Raw genomic sequence first — 23,661 nt, 5'->3', positions numbered from 1 at the left:
GCTCAGCTATGATTCCACATTCAATGCTGAATTTTCCGGCTTTTTTAAAGCCCCACTAATGAGGTTCATTTCAGTTGTAAACCAGAAGTGGGGGAGAAGCATTTGTGTGCTCAACTTCCATTTCACTCTTGCACCTTACATTTATTCTTTTCAGCCATCATAACTCTCAATATTCCTAACTCACTCTTCTCTCCCTCTTCCTATTCATCACTCAGCGTAATCTCCCTGGGGAAACCTGCTTGCTGCTTAACCTCTCACCCCTTGTTAAACAGCTAATTTCTCTTTTCTGCTACTGATCCTGGCAGCAGGTTCAACTTGATTTTGGTTTTGAAGGCAGGGAGGTGTGGGTGGGGAGCAGAGAAGCACAGGAGAATTACAGGATAGCTCTTGTCATAAATATCTGCAAACCTTTCACGTACCAGCTCTGGAACTGAATTAGTTACAATTTGCTTCACCATTAGGACTTGCAGTGCTCCAGAGCAAGGAAATTACTGTTCCTAAGTCCTTGTTAAAGGACATTTTAATGTGTACCTGTAATGCCCAAAGCTGGTGGCCAGGCAGGCAGCACCAATATTTGATTTACAGCATTTGATTTACTGAAGTTAATTGCAATTAAGCTTCAGCATTAGGATTTGCAGTGCTCTGTGACTGTTCACAGGGGTCTGAGGATGAGGGAAGAGACAATATCTGACTCCATATTTCAGAAGGCTTGATTCATTATTTTATGATATATATTATATTAAAACTATACTAAAAGAATAGAAGAAAGGATTTCATCAGAAGGCTAGCTAAGAATAGAAAAAGAAAGAATGAATAACAAAGGCTTGTGTCTTGGACAGAGTCCAAAACAGCTGGACTGTGATTAGCCATTAATAAGAAACAACTCTATGAGACCAATCACAGATCCACCTGTTGCATTCCACAGCAGCAGATAACCATTGTTTACATTTTGTTCTTGAAGTCTCTCAGCTTCCTAAGAGAAAAAATCGTAAAGAAAAAATTTTTCAGAAAATATCATAACTGCTGCAGTGCTCCAGAGCAAGGAAATTACTGCTCCTAAGTCCTTGTCAAAGGACATTTTAATGTAATGCCCAAAGCTGGTAGCCAGGCAGGCAGCATCAATATTTGATTTACAGCATTTGATTTACAGCATTTACAGCAATTTCACTTACTGAAGTTAGTTGCAATTAAGCTTCAGCATTAGGACTTGCAGTGCTTCAGAGCATGGAAATTACTGTTCCTAAAAGACATTTTTATGTGTACCTGTAATGCCCAAAGCTGATGACCAGGCAGGCAGCACCAATATTTCATTTACAGCACGATCTTTGTATAAATAGATGAGGGCGTCCTTCATTAGCTCCATATCCAAACAATTAAAATTAAATACAGAGGAATTGTACACTAAATATTCTGATGGCGTTCTGAAGGTCACAAACAGGTGATGACACTTGTTAATTTGCTATTTTTAGCTCTGAGCTAACAATGCTTTCCCCTTTATTGCAGCTTCATCGCCGTGGAGAACATCGACAGCTACTGCGTGCTCATCTCCTCCAAGGCCGTGTACTTCCTGAAGAGTGGAGACTTCACAGACAGGGACTGCATCTTCCTGGAGGTCAGGTACGATGACCTGTACCACTGCCTGGTGTCCAAGGACCACGGGAACGTCTACATCCAGCTCACCAAGAAGGCAGTGAACACGAGCAGCGGGCTGGCCATGCCCGGCCCCTCGCAGCAGCGGCCCATGGTGAGCATGGGCACCCTGGGAGCAAAGGGATATTGGCACCTTCCCCCTGGGAGCAAAGGGATTTAGGCACCTTCCCCTGGGAGCAAAGGGATTTAGGCACCTTCCCCTGGGAGCAAAGGGATTTAGGCACCTTCCCCCTGGGAGCAAAGGGATATTGGCACCTTCCCCCTGGGAGCAAAGGGATTGAGGCACCTTCCCCCTATGAGCAAAGGGATTTAGGCACCCTTCCCCTCAGGAGGAAAGGGATTTAGGCACCTTCCCCTGTGAGCAAAGGGATTTAGGCACCTTCCCCCTATGAGCAAAGGGATTTAGGCACCTTCCCCCTATGAGCAAAGGGATTTAGGCACCCTTCCCCTCAGGAGGAAAGGGATTTAGGCACCTTCCCCTGGGAGCAAAGGGATTTAGGCACCCTTTCCTCTGGGAGCAAAGGGATATTGGCTCCTTCCCCCTGGGAGCAAAGGGATTTAGGCACCCTTTCCTCTGGGAGCAAAGGGATATTGGCACCTTCCCCCTGGGAGCAAAGGGATTTAGGCACCTTCCCCCTGGGAGCAAAGGGATTTAGGCACCCTTCCTCTTGGAAGCAAAGGGATTTAGGCACCCTTCCCCTTGGGAAAAAAGGGATTTAGGCACAAGTTTTGTTCTGTCAGCACTATAAACATCTCCTTCCCAGGTTTCAGTGGCTCCCTGAACTCCTGAGAAAGCTGAAGAAAGGAAAAACACTAAAATAGTCCCACAGGCTGCAAAGTAACAGGAAGAAACCTGTGTTTACCTGTGAAAGGCTTTTTTAACTTTTACCCACATGGGCACTTTGCTGTCTGTTCAATCTCCTGCTCCATGCAGCAGGTTTACTGTGAGGTCTCTGGTGCTGGAAGCAGTGTTTATGCTCTGTGCCATTTCAGTAGTTGCTCAGGGGCTCTTTTACAGGCTCACCCCTGACCCAGGGCAGTTCACATTCCAAACAGAGCAGCCAGATAAAAGGTGGGAGGGGAGGCAAAGGAAATAACCTCAGATATGGCACAGAGTTCCTGAATATCTGTGTGGGTACCTGGTGCTCCCTCACCCTCCTTCCTTGCTCCCCCCTAAATGCTGAGAAGGAAACTCCACTGAAACCTTTCTGTCCCTTACCTCAAATCTAAAATCTACTCTGTTTTAGCTGACGGCAGGAGCACATTAAGAAAAATCCCCTTTCTTTCTGCAGGTGAAAGTGAAATCAGAAGCTCTGGCAGTAAAGGTGTCCCAAGAAATCAACTATGCAAAGAGCCTTTATTATGAGCAGCAGCTGATGCTGAGACTTAGTGAAAATCAAGAGCATCTTGAGCTGGACTCTTGAAAATCCATTTCCTCACTGCCAGAAAGAGCTGCAAGTACCAGGCTGGAGCCAGGACTGTGTGACCAGAGAAGGAAAAAAATATAATTTTAGTATTTAGAGAAAACAAAAGAGGTGGCTTTTCTTTTTTAAGCACTAGTTGTATACCAGAGGTGTAGCTGCCACAGCTTTGGGTCTGGGAGAAGCCCTGTATTTTGCTAACATGTATATATGTACAAGTGTCATGTAAATACAACTGCAGAGGGTGTTGGTATAAATATGAGTCTGTTTACTGTGTAAAGAAATTAAAGGAGCTCTACTGAGTCGTACTGCACTACCTGACAGAAGCCCTTCTCTCTCTCTGTCTTTTTTTTTTCCTTGAGAAAATTGATTTTCACAGTACAGGAATGTAGATAAACCTTTAAAAAATAAAATCAAGAATTAATTTCAGCTTTTGGAGCACAGGTGTCCTGTGGTTTAGAGCTTTAACACCATGAATAGGGTGCATTAACACTGTGATATGGGGGCATTGGTTGGGTTGTTTGGTGGGCTTTTTGTTGTTGTTTTTTTTTTCTCTTAACTCACTAATACAGGTAAATACAGGAGACCTGGTCTTGCACTGAAATGTCAGCCTCTTTTTTAACAAAAAAAAAATGTATTTTGGTAAATAATACAGGGAAGATTCAGTTCTACATTCACAGTCTGCATCTCAAAGCCTCTTTTCTGACTTGTTTTTGAAGTAGTTGAAGTGAGCAGCCTTGGAAATTGAACATTTAACTTCAGATTTTCCTTCCCTCAGGTGGAGGAAGGGTGGGGGGAGAGGAGATTACCAGCTTGTTGGACTTCACAATATCTTGAGAACTAAACTTCTAAATAAAAAAGACAACAATTTTTTCCCTGATGTTGTACAGCACATTGGTATTTGTCTCATTAACTGTGACCACACTGAAGAGGGAGCAATGAGTGCTTTAAACACCTTGACCCACAGGAACTGGAGCCCTCAGTGTCCCATTTGCTCCCTGGAGGTGCCAGGTTTGGGTATGGAAACACAACTCTCTGCTGAGTAACCTGCATTTTAAAGTGTGACTTCATAAACCTTTTGATTCAGTGTAAGTAGACATTTTAAAAGGTAAAATAAATTGAAGGTAAAATCCCTTCATGAGAATATTTTGCTGCTGAAGGTTAGAAAGAAGCCACTTCCGAGCTCTTGTAAAATCCTGGGCTGCTAAAGGTGGGGAGGAAAAACAAGGAGCAGTTCTCACTGCTGTGGATGGATGGGGTGCTTGGGGTCAGTAACCACCCGTGAGGAGATGATGTGAAGCACCAGAGCAGCCCTTGAACACCCTTGGGGTGCCCTGAACTCAGTTTGTGTGAAAAAACCTGTCCAGCTTCAAGGTGTAGTAAATAGTAGATGAAATATCACCTCAGCAGGGCAGGAAGGAAGAACTCTGACTGGCAGAGAGACCCACACAGCGTGGAAATGGCACCTTTCCATGTCTTCCTTCTCTCCTCCCCTTTCCTTACCTGTTTTCCCAGTCCTCTCATCCCCTTTACCCATCACATCCTTCCCTGTCCTTCCTTTTCCCAACCTTTCCACCTTTCCTCCTCTTTACTGACCTCCCCCTTTCCCTGCCCTGCCCTTTATTCCCTTTTTCTCCCCTTTTCTGTCCTGCACTCTCCTCCTGCCCTTTTCTCCCTTGCCCTTTTCCCTGGCCCAGTTTCACTCCAGTGCTCCTGCAAAGATGAAAAGCTCCAAAGGTGTGTCCCCACTGGAAACAGCCCCAGGACAGACACCAGACAGACAGACAGGCATCACTTGGCTGCCCTCTCCTGAGACAGAAAATGTCTTCACTTTCTCAAGGCATGGAAGTAACTGGAAAAAAAGAAATTAAATGTTAGGTTCCAAAGCCAGGGCTGAAATTCTGTGTCCTGCATCTATGGCATGGTCATAGTTGAAAACTCCTTTTCCTTGCCTGATCAGGAAGGGATCCATCCCTGCTGGGTCAGGAATGATCCTGTTCCCAACAGCTCCTGCAGGAATGGGAGCATGGGGCAGACATTACCAGCACCCTTCCCTGCCCTCTGCTCCTGCCACAGCCCCAGAAGCTCAGAGGGATCCCAGAAGCTCAAGGTGATGATCCCAGAGGGATCCCAGAAGCTCAGGGTGATGATCCCAGAAGCTCAGGGTGATGATCCCAGAAGCTCAGGGTGATGATCCCAGAAGCTCAGGGTGATGATCCCAGAGGGATCCCAGAAGCTCAGAATGATCCCAGAAGCTCAGGGTGATGATCCCAGAGGAATCCCAGAAGATCAGGGTGATCCCAGAAGCTCAGGGTGATGATCCCAGCAGCTCAGGGTGATGATCCCAGAAGCTCAGAATGATCCCAGCAGCTCAGGGTGATGATCCCAGAGGAATCCCAGAAGATCAGGGTGATCCCAGCAGCTCAGGGTGATGATCCCAGAAGCTCAGGGTGATGATCCCAGAAGCTCAGAATGATCCCAGCAGCTCAGGGTGATGATCCCAGCAGCTCAGGGTGATGCCCCCTCTGAGCAGCTCCAGCCCAGGGCTGCTCTCCAGAGCAGAGCAGCGTTCACATTTTTGTGGGGAGCAGCTGAGTGTCTGAATGGGCCCCATCTCCGAGCAGAGCAATAAGCAGACATCTCCCAGTGACAGGGACCTTTTGATCTCTCCACTGTCTCACTTCCCAAACTGCATGATGCTTTTCAACATTCATCTATTTTCTCTTCAGTAAAATACTTTGCAACATCTTAGCCCAACTATTCATATTTTTTAAACTCTTTCTCTCTAAAGCACTGTTTGGTACAAACCTGCTTCCTCCAGTGCACAACCCACTCAGATTTGCTCTCTTTTCCTTCTCAGGGGAACCCACCTTGATTTGCTGCTCACAATGACTTTACCTTGGGTACCTCATGCTGAAAAATCAGGTTTCAGTGAATGTACTCTCTTTAGATTGTTGCACAAATATTAAAAAAAAAAATAGCAAAGCAGAATTGAAGCATATTTGAATTAAGTCAAGAGTTGCTCAAAATCCACTTATAAAATTTTCACCTGACAATAACACTGTGCACATCTATGCATCTGTACTACTTTAAATATATATATCACCCACCCCCAAATGTACATATACTTCAAAATTCTCTTGAAAAGCAAAGGCTGTGTTCCAAACTCTCTATTCTACCCTCCTAAACTTCCTAAGGTTGCTGCAAAGAAAGAACAACCTTAATTTTCTGAAAATACATACCATAAAGCAAAATATAATAGTAATAGTAATAATAATAATAATAATAATAATAATAATAATAATAATAATAATAATAATAATAATAATAATAATAATAATAATAATAAATTAGCCCAGTGCTTCAGTTTGGATTGCTGCAGCATTCCAGCTCGACAGCACACTCTTACTCCACACTGCTTTATTTTATCAAATGCAGGACTGGGACAAAGCACTTCCAACTCCCTTTGTGTTACAGGTTTGACTTTCTTGCAGCCCATTTCTTACAGGTCTGGGAGCTTTGGGGCTCAGGGCAGCTCAAACCCATCTGCTTTCCCTGCCACAACCATCCCTGGCTGAGGAAATTTTGTTAACAGGACTCAGAGCAGTTTGCCCAAACTGTGGAGTTTTTGTGGGTCTCCAGAGCAGATTTTCTGGAGTGGGAGATTGGGAATTGGGAGCTGGAGTTGAGAGCTCAGCCCCAGCTGGGTCTGTGAGCAGCCTTGGTGCAGGAGAGGGCAGAATCTGACAAGGATTCCTGCCAGAAAGAAAAGGTTACTCATTAACCACTGACAAACACTGGGAGGAAAATAATCATATTGTTTTGCTTAGCAGAACCACAGCACATTTTTGGCCAGAAATACAAAATGCTGTGGGTGCAAACTGCAGTTCCCTTAGAGGGGTCAGCTCTGCCCAGGGCCTGGGGACACTCATGATGAGCAGAGAGCATCAGAATCCCAAAATCCAGACTGGTTTGGGTGGGAAGGGACCTTAAAGAGCAACCCATGCTCCCTGTGCAATGGCAGGGACACCTTGCACTGCCCCAGGCTGCTCCAAGCCCTGTCCAGCCTGGCCTGGGACATTTCCAAGGATGGAAATGTCATTGGAAATTTCTGAGGCAGCCACAGCTTCTCTGAGCACCCGGTGCCAGGGCCTGCCCACCCCATGAAGGGCACTATTATGTATTATAGGGTGGTTTATGTAGTATATATAATATATTATAATACATAATGTTATCTATTATATTATATATAATATAGGGTTATTATATATTATAGGGTATATTATATTATATTACATTATACTACATGGTACTATATTATATTATACTATTATATATTATAGGGTGTATTATGTATTATAATATATATTATATATTATAATAATAATCTTATATAGAATATAGAATACTATTATAGGGAGTATTATGTATTGTATATATAATATAATACAATACATAATATATTATATATTATACATAATATATATTATATATTATATATTATGTATTATATATTATACATCATATATCATATATATCATAGAATACTATTATAGGGAGTATTATGTATACTATATATAATATATTATAATACATAATATATTATATGTTATATAATTTTATTATAATATATAATAAAATTCTATATTATAACATATAATATATATTATATTATAACATATATTATATATTATAACATATTATATAATATAGATAATTTATACATATATAAATTATATAGAGTGCAGAGTGTATTATGTACTATTATATACATTATATATATATATATATATAAACACACATATATATATACACACACACACACATATATATTTATATAGGGTGCAGGGTGTATTATGTATTATAATACATAATTTATCCATAGCACAGTGTCACAGGGGGCTGGCTGGTGCGTGTTTGGGTTTTTGGGTTTTCTCTCCCTGACTCTGCAGTGCCCAGCCCTGTGCTCAGCACAAAGTGTGGGTAAAAGCAGCACCTCAGGCTGCTCTGGGCTGACTCAAAAGCACTGAAAGGCCATGGGCCAAGTAAACAGCTTCCATGTGCATTTCCATTTTGGATAAATGGCTGGGTCACCCAGAGGACAAGGGCTGTGGATGGGAGCTGCAGAACAATGGGTTCTGATAATGCCAGCAAAAAAAAAAAAAAAAAAAAAAAAAAAAAAGAAAAAAAGTCCCCTGCATGCTGCAGCTGCAGAGGAATTCTAATAAATAAAGGAGAAATCCATCATACCAGCTATCCCTCAGCCCTGCAGACACCACAAAAGCAAACATTTGCTCTGCCCCAGGAGGGTGACTCACCATTCCTGAGGACTGCTTTGGCAAACAGCTGACATCCAGCCCCACAAACCACTGGGTATCAAAATAATGATGCTGCAAAAACCTGTGCCTGCATGCAGCTTTAATGGGAGGGGAAAATCAAATCATTTTTACAATTAACTCACCATTTGCATGGCCAGACTGCCCCAGCCCCTACAGCAGGTCCAGCAGCAGCAGCATCACCACTGGCATCTCCCCCCTGCCAGTGGCAATTCCAGGCCCTTCCATTCATCCTTTCCTGGATTTCTTTGACTCTCAAAGTATGAAGGAAGCAGTATTTGAGGTAAACATCCCAGAAATCTGAGGATTCTATTCAGCACACCTTCTATGCCAGAAAATGTATTTATTTGTGGTGTAACAGCACTTTCATGATCCCTCAAAGGATTATCCTCATCCCCCAGTTCAGACCAGCAAATGTTCCAGAATTTTGTGCATAAATGGGTACAAATCATTATTTCTGACCTGGTCAGTACAAGCTGACACCAATCATGATATTTATAGTCACACAATTGTTTGGCTTGGATGTTTCCATGGATCTACCCCTGCTCTGGGCAACCTGTGACTGTTCCTCATCCTCATTGCAAAATTTCATTCCTTATATCAGCTCTGAGTCTGCTCTCCTTCACTTTCAGACCACTTTCCCTTCTCCTACAGCTGCAGGCCATGCTAAAAGCTTTATCCCCATCTTTCCAGTGGCCTCCTGAAATAATGGAAGGGGCTCTGAGGTGTCCCTGGAGCTCTCTCTGCTCCAGGCTGGTCTCCAGCCTTTGGAGCATCTCTGTGGCCTCCCCTGGATCTGTTCCATGATTTTCCTGAGCTGAGAGCTCCAGGATTTCCTTCCTCTCTGTTTTTGGTGCCTCTAATCTGTACCAGCTTCAGTGAACAATAAGATGTCACCTTCACATGGGAACTCCTTGTTTTGTGGCAGTTGTCATTCCTTGATATTACTACTCAAACATTTTGCTTCACTAACTCTAATCCCAACAGCTGATCCTGTCCATAAAAAAAAAAATATTTTAAATCAGATCAGTGTCTACCTGGAGAAAGTCTGTGCTGCTGATAAATCCTTGTGAGCAAAAATAAGCATCTGCCAAGGCCATAATCACAGTGAGATCACACCAGAACTGACATTTATAAGCAGGTTTAAGAGCCAACTCCCCCACTTTCAGCTTCCTGATTTCTAACAATAAAAATCCACATTACACAGAGCAACTTCACTCACCTTTCTCTCCACAGACACCTTTTCCCTCTCTGAGCACGCACCTGAGGGAGATCAACATGCAGAAGAACATGAATTTATACACCTGTGACCGTGTTCACAGGGGTCTGAGGATGAGGGAAGAGACGAGGATCTGACTCCATGTTTCAGAAGGCTTGATTTATTATTTTATGATATATATTACATTAAAACTATACTAAAAGCATAGAAGAAAGGATTTCATCAGAAGGCTGGCTAAGAATAGAATAGGAAAGAATGATAACAAAGGTTTGTGGCTCGGACAGAGTCTGGGCCAGCTGACTGTGATTGGCCATTAATTAGAAACAACCACATGAGCCAAAACAGATGCACCTGTTGCATTCCACAGCGGCAGATAACCAATGTTTACATTTTGTCCCTGAGGCCTCTCAGCTTCTCAGGAGGAAAAATCCTAAGGAGAGGATTTTCCATAAAAGATGTGTGTGACATCCATCACCCAGAGCACATCTCGGGCCATGCAGGAACCCCCCAGCAGTGCTGGGAGCTCCCCCAGCCCCAAAGAGCAGCACCCATGGTCAGAGCAGAGCCCAGGGCATCAGTGACAGCTCAGCTCTGCTCCTGTGCCTCAGCTCGTGTCTGTATTCACCCCAAGGTTATCCAGTGAGGATTTGCTGTGGGTTCCAGTGGAAATAACCCCCCCAGAGCACAGGGATCCACACCCACACCTCACACACAGAGCAGGGCAGCACTGAGAGAGGTTTCACTGCAGCTTCCCACACAAATCCTGGTCTGGGCACCACTGCTGACAGAAAACCATCACTGAGTGACCATGGGCACAGTCCCAGGGGCTGAACCTCCACAGAATCCACATCCACACCTTTTGCAGGGTGCACCCAGGGAGGACCCTCCCAGCTCCCCCAAGCACATCCAGAGGGGGCAACGAGGCTGGAGAGGGGCTGGGAACACAAACCCTGTGAGAAACCCCTGAGGGGGCTGGGGGTGCTCAGCCTGGAGAAAAGGAGACTCAGGGGTGACCTTGCCACTCTGCACAGCTCCTGAAAGGTGCCTGTGCTCAGCTGGGGCTGGGCTCTGTCTCCAGACAGAGACAGAACCAGAGGACACAGCCTCGAGCTGCACCAAGGGAAATTTAGGTTAGATATTAGGAAAAGTTTTTCACAGAAAGGGTGATAAAGTTCTGGAATGCTCTGCCCAGGGATGTGGTGGAGTCACCATCCCTGGGAGTGTTTAACAAAGCCTGGATGTGGCACTGGGTGCCAGGGTTGAGTTGAGGGGTTGGGGCTGGGTTGGACTCGATGATTTTAAGGTCTCTTCCAATCTTGTGATTCTGTAATTCGGTGTTTCTATGATTTGGTGATTCTGTGATCCTGTGATTCTGTAATCCTGTGATTTGGTGTTTCTGTGATTTGATGATTCTGTGACTTGGTGATTCTGTGATTTGGTGATTTTGTGCTTTGGTGATTTGGTGACTGTGATTCTGCGACTCTGTGATTTGGTGATTCTGTGGCTTGGTGATTCTGTGATTTGATCATTCTGTGATTTGGTGACTCTGTGATTCTGTGATTTGGTGACTGTGATTTCATGATTCTGTGATTCTGGTCCTTCTGCGCTTTGGTGTTTCTGTGATTTGGTGCTTTGGTGTTTCTGTGCTCACAGCCAGGCCCAGGTTTCCACCCCACAACCCCAGAGCAGCCTCAGAGCCCCAGGACACACCGGGAGCATTTCTGGGGCCTGGCTCCTGCTCAGAACAGAAATATTTCCCTTGGCCCGTGCGAGCTGCCGGGACAGAGCGAGGCTGGAGGAGCCGGAGGAGTTTCCCGTTCCCCCTCCATTACTCTTTTTGATTGGCACTTTAATGAGGGCGCCGGGGGTCGCCCCCCTGCCAGGGGGCCGGTTCATGCCCCGTTTATCTCACAGCCCATGTAAGACTAAAATAACACGCCGGGCTGAGTTTCACTGCCTTGTGATCCCCCGGCCCACCGTGATGGATTGAGTGACTGCAGCAAGCTGGCAGCTGAAGTGTGTTGTAACAGGATCTTTCTGTCAGCGCAGCACAATGGATTTGCTGAGTCCCGGCCTTTCCAAAGTTCATTTTCCAGGGGGCTGCAAAGTGTTAATAAATAACACAGCAAAGGTCATGCCAAGCTTCCCTTCCCCTCGGCTGCCCTGTGCCAGCTCCAGCACTTGCCATAAATCCACCCCAGAAAGGTTCTCAGGCTTCTCTTTTGGGGAGCTCATTCTGCTGAGCCAACACAGTTGTCTTGATTTTTTTAAGATTTTCTGAGCCTTCTGATGTTTACATTCTTGTAACAAACTTTCTCACACTCTTTATGTAAATAACTCATTGTTTTGCATTCTTTTATAGAAGAAATTTGGTGCCCAGTGTCATTGGAGAGGTGGCACTGTCACCCTCCAATCCTCTGTCACTTTGAAAAATCTATACAAAATAAAAATATTTTAAAATATAAAAAATATATTATATTTATATATTATAACATAAAAATATATAATGTTAAAATTATATTAATATATAATATAAATATATTATATAGTTATATTATATATAATGTATAAAATATTTTATTTATATATATATATATAAATATTTTTTAAAATCTATAAATATTGAAGTCAGAAATTAAAAGCTCTCTTTTTGGGAACTGCCTTGAGCTGTTGTATTTTCCAGCATCAGTCTCATTACATGGTTATGACAATGGGAAGAAGCCATCAGCTCACATCCCAGGCAGCAGACCAAGAGCTTAATGTTACAACTCACTTTATAAGTTTTTTGGCCAATCACACAAAGCAAAAGCACGTTGACAGTAGTTCTATCCAACCACTATAAGCACACGTCCCTTTGGTTAAAACAATGCTTGCTTATTTCAAATCCAATACCTGCTTGCGAGCCTTAAAACACAATGCACAGAGCTTCATTGTTAAGCTTAAAACTTGCTAGTATCTTGCTAGATAAACTGTAGCTTAGAGAGTTATCCTAGACAAGCGTTAATCCACAGACCATTGTTCTATTTGTCCTTGCTTTTCTACAGTTTAAATATTTTTCCTGCTGACCAATCTCATGGCTGCTGCTTAGCTCTAATCACAGTTCTGCTGTCTCTGAGGCCTGCCCTTTGCAGCTTTCCCAAAACCCCCTGATTTTGTGGATTCCCACACCTGGGAAGCTCCCCTGGAGCTGCCAGGGTCCCTCTGCCTCCCTGTCCCACCCCAGCTGCATCTGCCCCTACAGCAAACCCTAAATGCAGCAGCCAAGCCCCAAAAGCTGCTCTGGGGAGAGGCAGACACACAGACACTCACACCTCACCTCAGGAGAGGGCACCCTGAGCCCACAGGCAGAGCCTGGGAAATATCAGGGAAAAGGAGTGGGTGGAGGAGGGAGCTCCAGGGACCAGTGGGAGGATGCTGGGAATCAGGAACAGTGATCTGAAGAACTGGTAACGATTATTAGGATCTTTATTTTTGGTATGAATCATCTCAGAGACTCATCATTTGAATGATGTCACTCAAGGGGCAGTGAAAAATGCAGCAGAAGCCTTGACAGGGGTTTGGAGCCACGGTGGGATTGGCCAAACTGCTCTGGGAAACTTCACCAACACATCCAAAAGGGAGCAGGGTTTGTGGAGAATACACACTCCGACAGATCAGACAGGCAAATTTGTCTCTGGCAAGATCCTGGTGTTGCTTGGAGCTCTGATGAATCTGCCTGAACGGCTGGAGAAGGAGCAGCCCCACTTATCTGATGACCTTGTCCTTGCCCTGTCCCATCCCCGAGGGTGGAATTTGCATTTGAAGCTGCAGGTTGTAAAATCAGCCAGGCAGAACCATCCTGAGGGAACAGACCCACACCAGAACAGCACCACAACAGCCCAGAGCAAGCAAACAGAGAGAGTTTGAACAGAATCTGCTCTCTGGGTTCATCAAACCCACCAGGAGCTCCCAGCCCTGCAGGGGAAGGGGAGCAGAGGTGCTGCTGCCTTGTGCACATCTCAGCTCCTTTTACCTTCTTAAACATCTGCAGGAGAAGGAAAAACTCTTTGATTAACAACCAGCAGCATCAGCAGGCTCAGGAATTCAGCAGCAACCACATCACAACCTCATCCCTTTCCCCACACCTTCCACATAACACACCTCTCTTCCCAACCATTTCTGCCAACATAAATCGCCTCCATCACCCAGCCCATGCCTTCTTCTCACCTGTGGGCACATTTCTGGATGCTCCTTTGCAGCCAGGCACCCAAAGCTGGCAGTGGCTTAGGAGCTGGGTGTGGACAGGGAGCTCCAAGAATATTCCAGCTCCAAAATGGGGATGGGAACCATCCCTGTGTGAAGAACAGGGCAGGGGCAAAGCTGAAATTACTCACTGCTCCAGGATGCCCTAAGCTTCCTGAAGTCAGGGATGATCTCCAGGCTGCTCTGCCCTTTGCAGACACAGCTCCCATCCACCATCCAGAAGTTCACTGCCAGAAGGAGCTTCTTCAGAGGGCTCTACAGCAATTTTTTTTACTTTTTGGACTTTTATGGCATTCAGGCACACACAGAGAAGAATACAGGACCTGGCTCCTGGAAATATTGTGCATTAGAGAGCTGCTGCTGGTTTCAGACCTTCCTTACCTCTGATGAGAGAAAAGGGAAAAGGAAGATTAGAGAACCCTGGAGCTGCAATTTCAACACAGTGGTTTTCAACCCAAGATTGAAGCAATGCAAGGTCCTGCTCTCCAACAGACCTGACAAACCAGAGATTTAAGAAAAGACAAAAACCTTCAGGCCTCACCACTGTGCACTGATTGTGATGGAGGAACTGCTTAAACCCCAGAACTTTAATTTGCTTGGAGCTTCCTGGGGAGGAGGGAGTGGAGACCAAGGGGATTCAGGGAAGGGTCAAGAGAAGAAATCCAGCACTGGGTTCCACACATGCACCTGGAGCAGAGCCCATTTCAGCAACGTAATGGGAGCTTGAGCCAAGTACACCATGTTGAGTTATCAGCATCTATTATTAACCTAAAAAAATTAACCTTAATGGTTAGCACAATGCTCTGTTTTTGCAACATCTGTCAGCAATTATTTGTATTTACTTGCACTGCAAATGCAGAAGAGAAGTCAGAGAAATAAACACCAAAATTCCCACCAGTCTTGTGTTTTCCCACAAAGAATCCCTAATCATTGCTGTTTGGACTCACATTTGTTCCTTGCCCTCTCCAGTATGTGTGGGAACCCAGAGAATTGGGAATATTTCTGTGTCTGCTCTGGGGTGCCCTGACCCCCAGGGCAGCACTGACTCTGACCCTCATTCATGGAGAAAGTTTCCTAAACTCCAGAATAGGAGGGTGTGAAATAGCTTACAGAGAGCAGTGTAGGTGTATCACTTGGTGAGAAATTGAGGTTTTGGGGGTTTTAGTGTGTTGTGGATGGCAGCAAGATGGAGGGCACAGGGTGTTGTCCTGGGTTTCTTCTCCATGGGTTTGGGGGCATTTTGTAATTGGGCAGAAAAGTCCCCATTGCAGCTCTGTGGGATCAGTTATTGGGTTAAAAGGGGAAATAATCCAGGTGTCAGCTCTTAATTGGACAGTTTAGTCTGAAAAGCCCTTGTACCAAGAGATTGTTGGCCATTTTGTGCCTCCTAATGAAAAGCTGCTGAGCTCACAGTAGTCAGACTTTTACTGATAAGAAATAATAAACACCTGAGTGTGAACATGAACTGCTGTCTCAGTGCCTTCAATCCCAGAGGAACCCACAACTGGTGCCACCACAATTGTGGAATTTCTTCCCTCTATGACCAGTAACCATCAGTCCTCATTCACCCTGCAGCAAACAGGGACTCTGCAATTAGTGGTGTTCACTTCAGGGCTCTTATGGCAGAAATCAGAGCTATGATATTCCTTGGATTCAGAGCAGCTCCTGCTCTCCTGTCCCTCTTAGGCTGGATGTGACACACACACACACGTGATCAGGGTCCAAGAAGAAAAAAGTTTTTTGTTCTGAGTGTTCTCCAGCTTATATACCCTTAACAAAGAGTGATCTTAAGTCATTAATTACATCACAATTACTTATTATATTCATCGGTGCAGAGCAATTAACGTCAATATAATTGGCAAAAGTTTTACAGAAATTTAATCAAGCATGTATACATATTTACTTACGCATGTAGTCTGATTTATAAAAATTTTCACGTACCTTTCCTAACGTGTTTCTATGCTGACAGCCTTGTCTCCTTCCTTGCCGTGGATACACTCAGAAATCATCAATTGTTATTTGTTCCATTGACCCAGCTCTCTTGCAGCCCCTGCAAGCCGTCCCTTGGCCGGGAGGAGCAGGGGCAGTGCTGCAGGGGCACTCCACCTGTGCAGGGCAGGGTGAGCAACAGGTTAGCCGGGTGAAAAGTTCACCGCAAGCTGAGCTGTCTGTTTCTCTTGCCTAATTTATCCGATATTTGGCTAACCTTGCTCTGAACCCAGCCCCCAGACCCCCTTCCTCCCATCCCTCCCCACGGGCCGGTGTCAGCCAAAGGCACCGCCTGCAATTCTGCAATTCCCTTCCCCTGACCCTGCGAGGGGAGAGGGGGCTGGGACACAGCTCAGCGCTGCTCTCGCCGTCGTTATTTATGCTCCGAGCCTCAATGAGAGCAAACACAAAAGCCCCGCAGTCAGCAGCATTGCCTGACACGGTGCTCCAGCTTATCAGCCTGCCCAGGGCTCAGTGGCACCCCCTGAACCCCATCCCTGCTCCCTCCTGCTCTCCTGAGGATAAAACGCTTCCTAAAGGAGCTCAGGATGGATCCCTGACCCCCTGGCACACAGATCCCACAATCCCACACCCACAGCCTCCCCCATGCAGATACCCCATTGCCTGACACGGTGCTCCACCTTATCAGCCTGCCCAAAGGTGGGTGGCACCCCCTGAACCCCCTCCCTGCTCTCCTGAGGATAAAACACTTCCTAAAGGAGCTCAGGATGGATTCTTGACCCCCCTGGAACACAGATCCCACATCCACAGCCTCCCCCATGCCAGTTACCCCATTGCCTGACACGGTGTTCCAGCTTATCAGCCTGCCCAAAGGTGGGTGGCACCCCCTGCACCCCCTCCCTGCTCACTCTGCACCCTCCTGCTCTCCTGAGGACGCTCAGGATGGATCCCTGACCCCCCTGGCACACAGATCCCACACCCACAGCCTCCCCCATGCCAGACACCCCACTGTGCCCATCCCCTCATTGCTGCAGCTCAACACCCTCAAAAGGAACCTGGCAGTGAATTTAGATTTTGCAGTAGCTGCAGCGACACAGAACATGAGCAGGGAGACCCCAAAGGGCTTTTCTCACCCCAAATCCCATAAAGTCAGTGGAGGAAAGGCTGGAGGGTATCAAGAGGTGCCACTTCTGGTTTTTGGAGAGCAGGATTCCCTGTGATTGACTTTCTCTCTCACCTCTTGGAACAATCCTGTTCCTTTTCACCCACCCATGGCTAATTCCAGCAGTTCTGAAGAGGGGTTAAAATCCACAACAAACTTTGCACAAAGGATTCCCTGCATGGAAATTATATGGTTTTTTTTAATTATATTTGCATCCCTGACCTTTATGCATCCATAAGCTGCTCACTCTGCAGAATCCAGCCTGAATCCAGCCAGAACACAGCCAAGGTTTGTTCAGAAGCTGCTGTGCAGTTTCCCTTTGCCTGGTAATCCACAGTTTCCCACCCATCCCACCAAGAATTGGGTAACAGAACCCCTGACATTGCCCTGGAGTGAGGGCAGTGCTCTGTGACCCCCTGAGCTCCCCACGTCAGAGCCCAGAGCTGGTGATGCAAACTGCTGGCCTGGCTGGTGGAACACGAGCTCCTGGCAGGCTCCCCTTGTTTTCCTGCTGTGCTCAGGACTGTTCCCAACACTGCTCAGGGCAGCACAAAGTGCATTTGACAGGCTTCTCAATGAACTGGGCACAGCTTCAGAGCAAGGCACCAACCAAGCCTGCTGAGCTGTCCCTGCTGCCCCGAGCAGCTGCTGCTCCCTTTGGGGTTCAACCTCAGGGTCCCCAAAATCCACATGTCCATTCCCACCTGCTCCCTTTGGGGTTCAGCCTCAGGCTCCCCCAAATCCACATGTCCATTCCCACCTGTTCCCCTTGATGTTTAACCTCAGGCTTCCCAGAATCCACATTTCCATTCCCACCTGTTCCCCTTGATGTTTAACCTCAGGCTCCCCAAAATCCACATTTCCATTCCCACCTGCTCCCATCTCCCTGCCTCTGTCAGAAGTGACTTTTAGGATGTGCCTCAGATTCTGTGGATGGAGCAGGACAAATGTGCCCTGTAAATAATCTTAATTTTATCATTTTTGAGCTGACAAAAGAACCTCAGAGCTGTGCTGTGGCTTTGATACACCTGAGATGCCTCGGGTCCAGGAGAGACTCTCAGACAACAACAACTTGTTCTTGTTCTTGTTCTTGTTCTTGTTCTTGTTCTTGTTCTTGTTCTTGTTCTTGTTCTTGTTCTTGTTCTTCTTCTTCTTCTTCTTCTTCTTCTTCTTCTTCTTCTTCTTCATCTTCTTCTTCTTCTTCTTCTAATTCTTCTTCTAATTCTTCTTCTTCCTGTTTTATTCTCCTTCTCCTTCTCCTTCTCCTTCTCCTTCTCCTTCTCCTTCTCCTTCTCCTTCTCCTTCTCCTTCTCCTTCTCCTTCTCCTTCTCCTTCTCCTTCTCCTTCTCCTTCTCCTTCTCCTTCTCCTTCTCCTTCTCCTCCTCCTCCTCCTCCTCCTCCTCCTCCTCCTTCTCCTTCTCCTTCTCCTTCTCCTTCTCCTCCTCCTCCTCCTTCTCCTTCTCCTTCTCCTTCTCCTTCTCCTTCTCCTTCTCCTTCTCCTTCTCCTTCTCCTCCTCCTTCTCCTCCTCCTTCTCCTTATTATTACAGTCTGTATCATCAGAGTGCCCAAATCTCCATTACAGTGTGTCTGAGCACACAAAATTCCTGTTCCCACTGACAGGGAGGGCAGGAACAGCCTGACAGCTTTTACAATAAGTGGAAATTCCTTGTGGTCTAAGAACAATATTAAACTTGTTTCTCTGGGTCAGCAGATGACCTTGCCTTGACACAAGGCTCCGTTTCTGTGCAGGCAGTGAAGTCTGGCCAGGTTCTGATGTGGGCACCAATTCAGTGACACCATCCATTCCAAACCTCACCACTCCCACACCAAAATACCACTTTACAAAGAGCAATTTCAAATAAAAGAACCCAGGCTGTTACAAAGCATGTGATCCACCCTCCCCATCTAATGCTCCCTGATTTCAAAGCATGAAAGTTGCTGAGAAGAGACAAATAAAGCTGTCAGGAGAACATGAAACTTCAAACTGCTGCATAAATAAACTGAGGACACACAAAAACTCCTCACCCACATGGCATCACTGCCCTGGTCCTGCATTCCTCAGCAGCAGGGCCAGCACAGCTCCTCACCTTTGCCTCAACAGAATTATCTATAAAATAACTAACAATGTATAATTTCCCTTTCCCTTATTTCCCTTTCCCTTTTCCCTTTCCCTTTCCCTGCCTTGCTGTGCCCATTCATTACCCTGAGGTGTTTCCTTGCCCTGCGGAGATGTCCTGCAGGCCCTGAGCATCCCCAGGGGCTCAGACAGACAGACAGACAGACAGACACCCTGGACAGACCCCTCAGCACTGCAGGGAGGACAGCACCCACCAGGACGGGGTCCCTTGGCCATCACCAACCATCCTCAGGCAGGTCCAGCACCTCCAGAACAACCACGCCATGAACCATCCAGAACATGTGGGATCCATTAGGGCATTTCAGAGGAATTCACCTTCATTGTTCCCCCTGAAATATAAAGGTTATAAAACTTAATGGCCACATGACAAGGAAACTATATGAAACACTCAGAGATTTACAGAGTGACTGCTCAGCTCTCGGGGCATGTGGCTGGAAATTGCTGGGCAAAAGCCAATGAGCCCCATGGTCTGAGCTTTTTGGGCAGTTTTCTTATTTCTTCCTTTCTTTTCCTGACCTTGCAGACTGGTATTTGGTTACCACAGCAGCTCCAGAGTCAAACAGAAACACAGCTTATATCTTCTTTCAAGTATTTATTTCTTTTGTGCTGTTAACACCAAGTAATGAAAGGAATTGTAATGATTTTTAAGGGGAGGGGGTGAAGGAATGAAAGCAGGAGAAAGGAAAAAAAAATATGGACATAGTGGCTTAATTTCTCACAGCATGTGCAGCACAAATGAACAGTAAACAAATCCCAGGGAAAAATGCAAACAAAGGCCACATTTGCTCAAAGTTCCAAGGAAAAAGCCAAGAGTGAGAGCCACTGAGCAAACATTTCTGTGATGATGAAATGCTCAGAGCCCCTGTGCTCAGCACAGCAGGTACTGCCCCTTTCTCCAGAACATCCCTGGGCAGCAGCAGCAGCCACAGGGCCACGTTTCCAAGCCCTGGTTTGGTGTAAAGCATGGAAATGTTGTAATTATGGCATTAAAAGGAAGCAGCAATCTAGTCAAGGGCAAGTGTGAAAATCCCATTAGAGATTTGCCACTAGGGTTTGTCTGCACAGAGGGAAAAAATCAAGCAACAGATCATGAACTGTGTTTTGTTGGGATTTCTGACCCAGATTTTGGCAGTCCCAGCCAGGTGAGAAACCCATGATGTTGGCAGCCACCAAAGGGTCTTTGGGTGACCCTGAGGGTTGTGCCAGCAGCACAATAATAAATTATCTCATTGTGTGACACCAGGTGAGTCTGTGCCATTTTCTGTGTCACCTTTCTGTGTCTAACAAATGGAAATGCTGTGGCTGGCACAGGTGAGAGTCAAACAGCTGCAGAGCTTTTCCTGCATTTCCTTCCTTCCCAAACCTCAGCTGCAGTGAACTCCAGTCCATTTTATTTTCTTAAATGAACCAAGGGTGAATATGCAGCAACACAAATCCCAAAATACCATCATGCCATCCCCCTCATGTGGAAATATGCCATGCCCTGATGTTGGGAGGTCACACTTATTTTAATGAACTCTTTGCAGGATTTCAAATTTAATTTTGTGATTATTCTTCCCTTGATGAGCTGAGGCTGAGAGGCAAATCCAGTGAAAGAAACAAAACCAAACTGTGAAATTTTTCTGCTGCAAGTAAAGGCAAATGCACTTTTGACAGCATCCCAAGTTGGGGGTTTTTCCCTTGAAAACATCCATAGGCACGTTTTTGATCACAGGATTGGAAATATGTCATGAGAACACACTCAAATATGCATTTGCATTAACGCTGCTGCCAGAAGCCATCTCACAGTCATCACCAGACATCCTGGAGCCCCTAGAAAGCTTTCTGTGGGATTGGAAGGCGTCCAGGCAGGAGAAAGCAAAGCCACCATGTGATGGGGATGGCCAGTTCCACAGGAAAGCTGCACATTAATGAATGGCAAGCACTCAAAGGGGGAGTTATGGCGAAGAGCTCTGCAAGGAAATCACTGGCTGAGAACCATAAAATATCTGGGAAATGAAAATCTGAAAGAAATCTATGTAAAAATGATCCATTGAAAGGAAACAGGCTGATTTTACAGCAAGAATTGCCCATGCAAAGCAGTGCTGCTGTAATAAAGATCACTGGAATACAAGCTGCTCCCCCAGCCTTAAAGGATGTGTAAAAGGACTGCAAAAGGACACTCTGAAGCATTGTGAAAATAATCTATTTTACTATTCGTGTATGAAATTGTCAGAATTTTATCTATTATTTTCACGAAGCATCATGAAAATAATCTATTTTACTATTTGTGTATGAAATTGTTAGAAATCAAACAGCAGTGCTGGGTATTGGGGCTTGCGCTGTGTTTCTATTTTCCAACAGATGATTTTTACCTTATGATTCCCCCTCTAACCACAAAGTGAGGCTCTGGCCACCCACTCCCTCCCAGTCCTTCCCAGTTCAAATTCAGATCATGTAGGTGTTAAACAGAATGTGCAGCTATGAGCAGAGCTAACAGCTCCCTGGGGTTCAGCTGCACTTCATCTTCAAAGGAACAATCCTGAAGATATTTAGGGCAGTTTGCAGAGAGTCCTGGTTTGGAAAGGAAGTGAGTGTTTTTGGGAGGCTGTGGTCAAACCAACGGGGGCTCAGATTGGAATATTGGCACCTGAGGACGTGGATTCACCTCTGAGAACACAGGGGGGTTAAAATCAGAGCGCTCCCAGGGGAATTCTCTCTTGGTTCTGGTCCCTGAAAGAGGTCAGAGCTCCTTTCGTATGGGGGTGGAAATTGGGGGGAGGAGGAGGAGGAATGTGGGAATCCACAAATTTTTTTTGGATTATTATTTTTTTTTTGGAAGGTTTTCATTCTGAGTTCTGTATGTTTCTTTTTTCATATTGTAAATTAATAAAGAATAAAGGTCTTTCCTTTATTCCTAAGCTGGAGCCTGCTTTGCTCTGTTTCTGGTCACATCTCAGAGCAGACATTAAGGAGAATAGATTTTCATGGGGGCACTGGGATTGTGCCAGCCCCAAACCATGGCACAGAATTAATGTCTAAGGTGTGCCCAGGGCAGAGATGGGAGCAGAGATGAATCTGCAGGCACAGCACTCTGGCTCAGGAGCTCTCCAAACACAGCCCTCTCCAACAGGAACAACTGCAAGGGACAGATGAAATGATGAAAAATGAAGGGATCAGCAGAAATCAGACCTAATATAAACCCAGCTAAAACAAACTCAGCATGGCTCCTGTGGCTCATTCAAAAGCAGCTCTTCTGCACTGAGCTCAGGTCAGGGCAGGGATGGACAAGAACTTCCTCTGCTCTGTGCCTCTGGCAACTCTGACCGGCAATGGGAAGAGGTTTTTAAAGGGAAATATTGAATTGCAACTCTGCCTCCTACGTTGCATCACAGGAAATGTGACATCTCCAGCCAGAAAGTGTAACTGCTCCTAAATCCTGAGCTTCAGAATTTGAAAGAATTAACATTATTTTCATAACTGATGTGAGGTCAGAGCTGTGTGTGCTTGAATTCAAAGCCAAGCAGCAGTTTTTACGTAAGGCAACTTACAAGTCTGTCATTTATTTTTAAACCTGGAATGAAGATGCTTTGACTCTGCATGTGTAAAACAGAATGAGACCAGGAGGTTCAATGCTGTGTCCCTGGGATGATGGAAGCAGAGCATTCTATTGCACAATTAAACAGAGTTGTTTGTAAATAATTTATGTGCTTTTTAACATATGTAGAAACTTTTGCTACAGGACATCAACATTTTTTAAATTTTTCTATGTCAGCATCAGATCACTTCTAGAGAAATTCAAGGCTATATTTGAGAATTTGATTAACATGCTTGTTAAACCTCAGCTAAACCAACAGGACAACAGAGAAACAACTGAATGCGGTTTAGGATTCAAAAATATTATAATTGTTGATCTGGGTGAAGAAGGTTTTTTGGCCATAGCAGACAGTTGAGAAACATGTGAGATTGCTTCTATTGAATAGTCAAAAACATCAGGATATTGAAAATTACAGACTATTCAGCCACCAAAGCACATGTCATAGTGCTTGCTTGTGTTTCTCTCCACTGTCTTCTGCACAATCCTTAGAACAGCAGTAAAATATTGCCTGGCTCCACGAGGGCTGTCCATGAATTTGCAGCTCTGATGGGAGCTCGGAACAGAACATAATGCATTCTACTGCTGGAAAGAGGAGAGCCAAGCTGACCTGGGGTTCTGTTTAATCCCACGGCTGAACTCAGTCAAACATATTCCTCCACATTTATTACATTAACAAGGGGAGATGTGGCCCAAGACCTCCAGCAATCAGGAGCTGCTGTGGCTTCTTTTTTCTGGTACCTGAGAGACTCCTCCATTCTCTAAGGCTGACCCTGACCCAAAGAATTGCTTTGCTCTCTGATGGATGGATTTATATATTTTTTTTTACCACCTATTTTGCTCCATTTAACAGTTGAGAGAGCAGAGATCATGAGCTTGTCACCTCTGCTGCTACTTGTAGTAGGCAGGGTTGAGGGAGGTGTAAGACTGGAGTGAACTGATCCTGTCTGCAGGGAATCAGGGCTCCCA

The 23,661-nt window shown here is 45.4% G+C and overlaps 2 protein-coding genes across 11 annotated transcripts in view; one reads left to right on the top strand and one right to left on the bottom strand.

Annotated features, from left to right (window-relative positions):
* The window catches only part of VPS13D (vacuolar protein sorting 13 homolog D), a 101,769-nt gene extending 97,806 nt beyond the window's left edge, over positions 1-3,963 (top strand). For all 4 annotated transcript variants that reach the window (XM_063176916.1, XM_063176914.1, XM_063176915.1 and 1 more), the window contains 2 exons: positions 1,504-1,744; positions 2,943-3,963. In XM_063176916.1, the coding sequence (XP_063032986.1) occupies positions 1,504-1,744; positions 2,943-3,074 (373 nt within the window). In that variant the 3' untranslated portion in view covers positions 3,075-3,963. The remainder of the gene's footprint in view (positions 1-1,503; positions 1,745-2,942) is intronic.
* Positions 3,964-13,073: 9,110 nt separating this feature from the next.
* The window catches only part of DHRS3 (dehydrogenase/reductase 3), a 46,181-nt gene continuing 35,593 nt past the window's right edge, over positions 13,074-23,661 (bottom strand). For 2 of the 7 annotated variants that reach the window (XM_063177032.1, XM_063177033.1), the window contains exons 7-9: positions 19,313-19,447; positions 15,810-15,974; positions 13,074-14,636 (exon numbers count right to left, since the gene is read on the bottom strand). The gene's annotated coding sequence lies outside the window, so the exon portion shown is untranslated. The remainder of the gene's footprint in view (positions 14,637-15,809; positions 15,975-19,312; positions 19,448-23,661) is intronic. The other 5 variants (XM_063177036.1, XM_063177034.1, XM_063177037.1 and 2 more) reach the window with 5 other exon arrangements.

This window comes from Melospiza melodia, chromosome 26 (genome assembly GCF_035770615.1).
Source record: "Melospiza melodia melodia isolate bMelMel2 chromosome 26, bMelMel2.pri, whole genome shotgun sequence".
Taxonomy (NCBI): domain Eukaryota; kingdom Metazoa; phylum Chordata; class Aves; order Passeriformes; family Passerellidae; genus Melospiza; species Melospiza melodia.
Note: the sequence above shows the minus strand (reverse complement) of the source record. Positions and strands in the feature narration are given on the sequence as shown.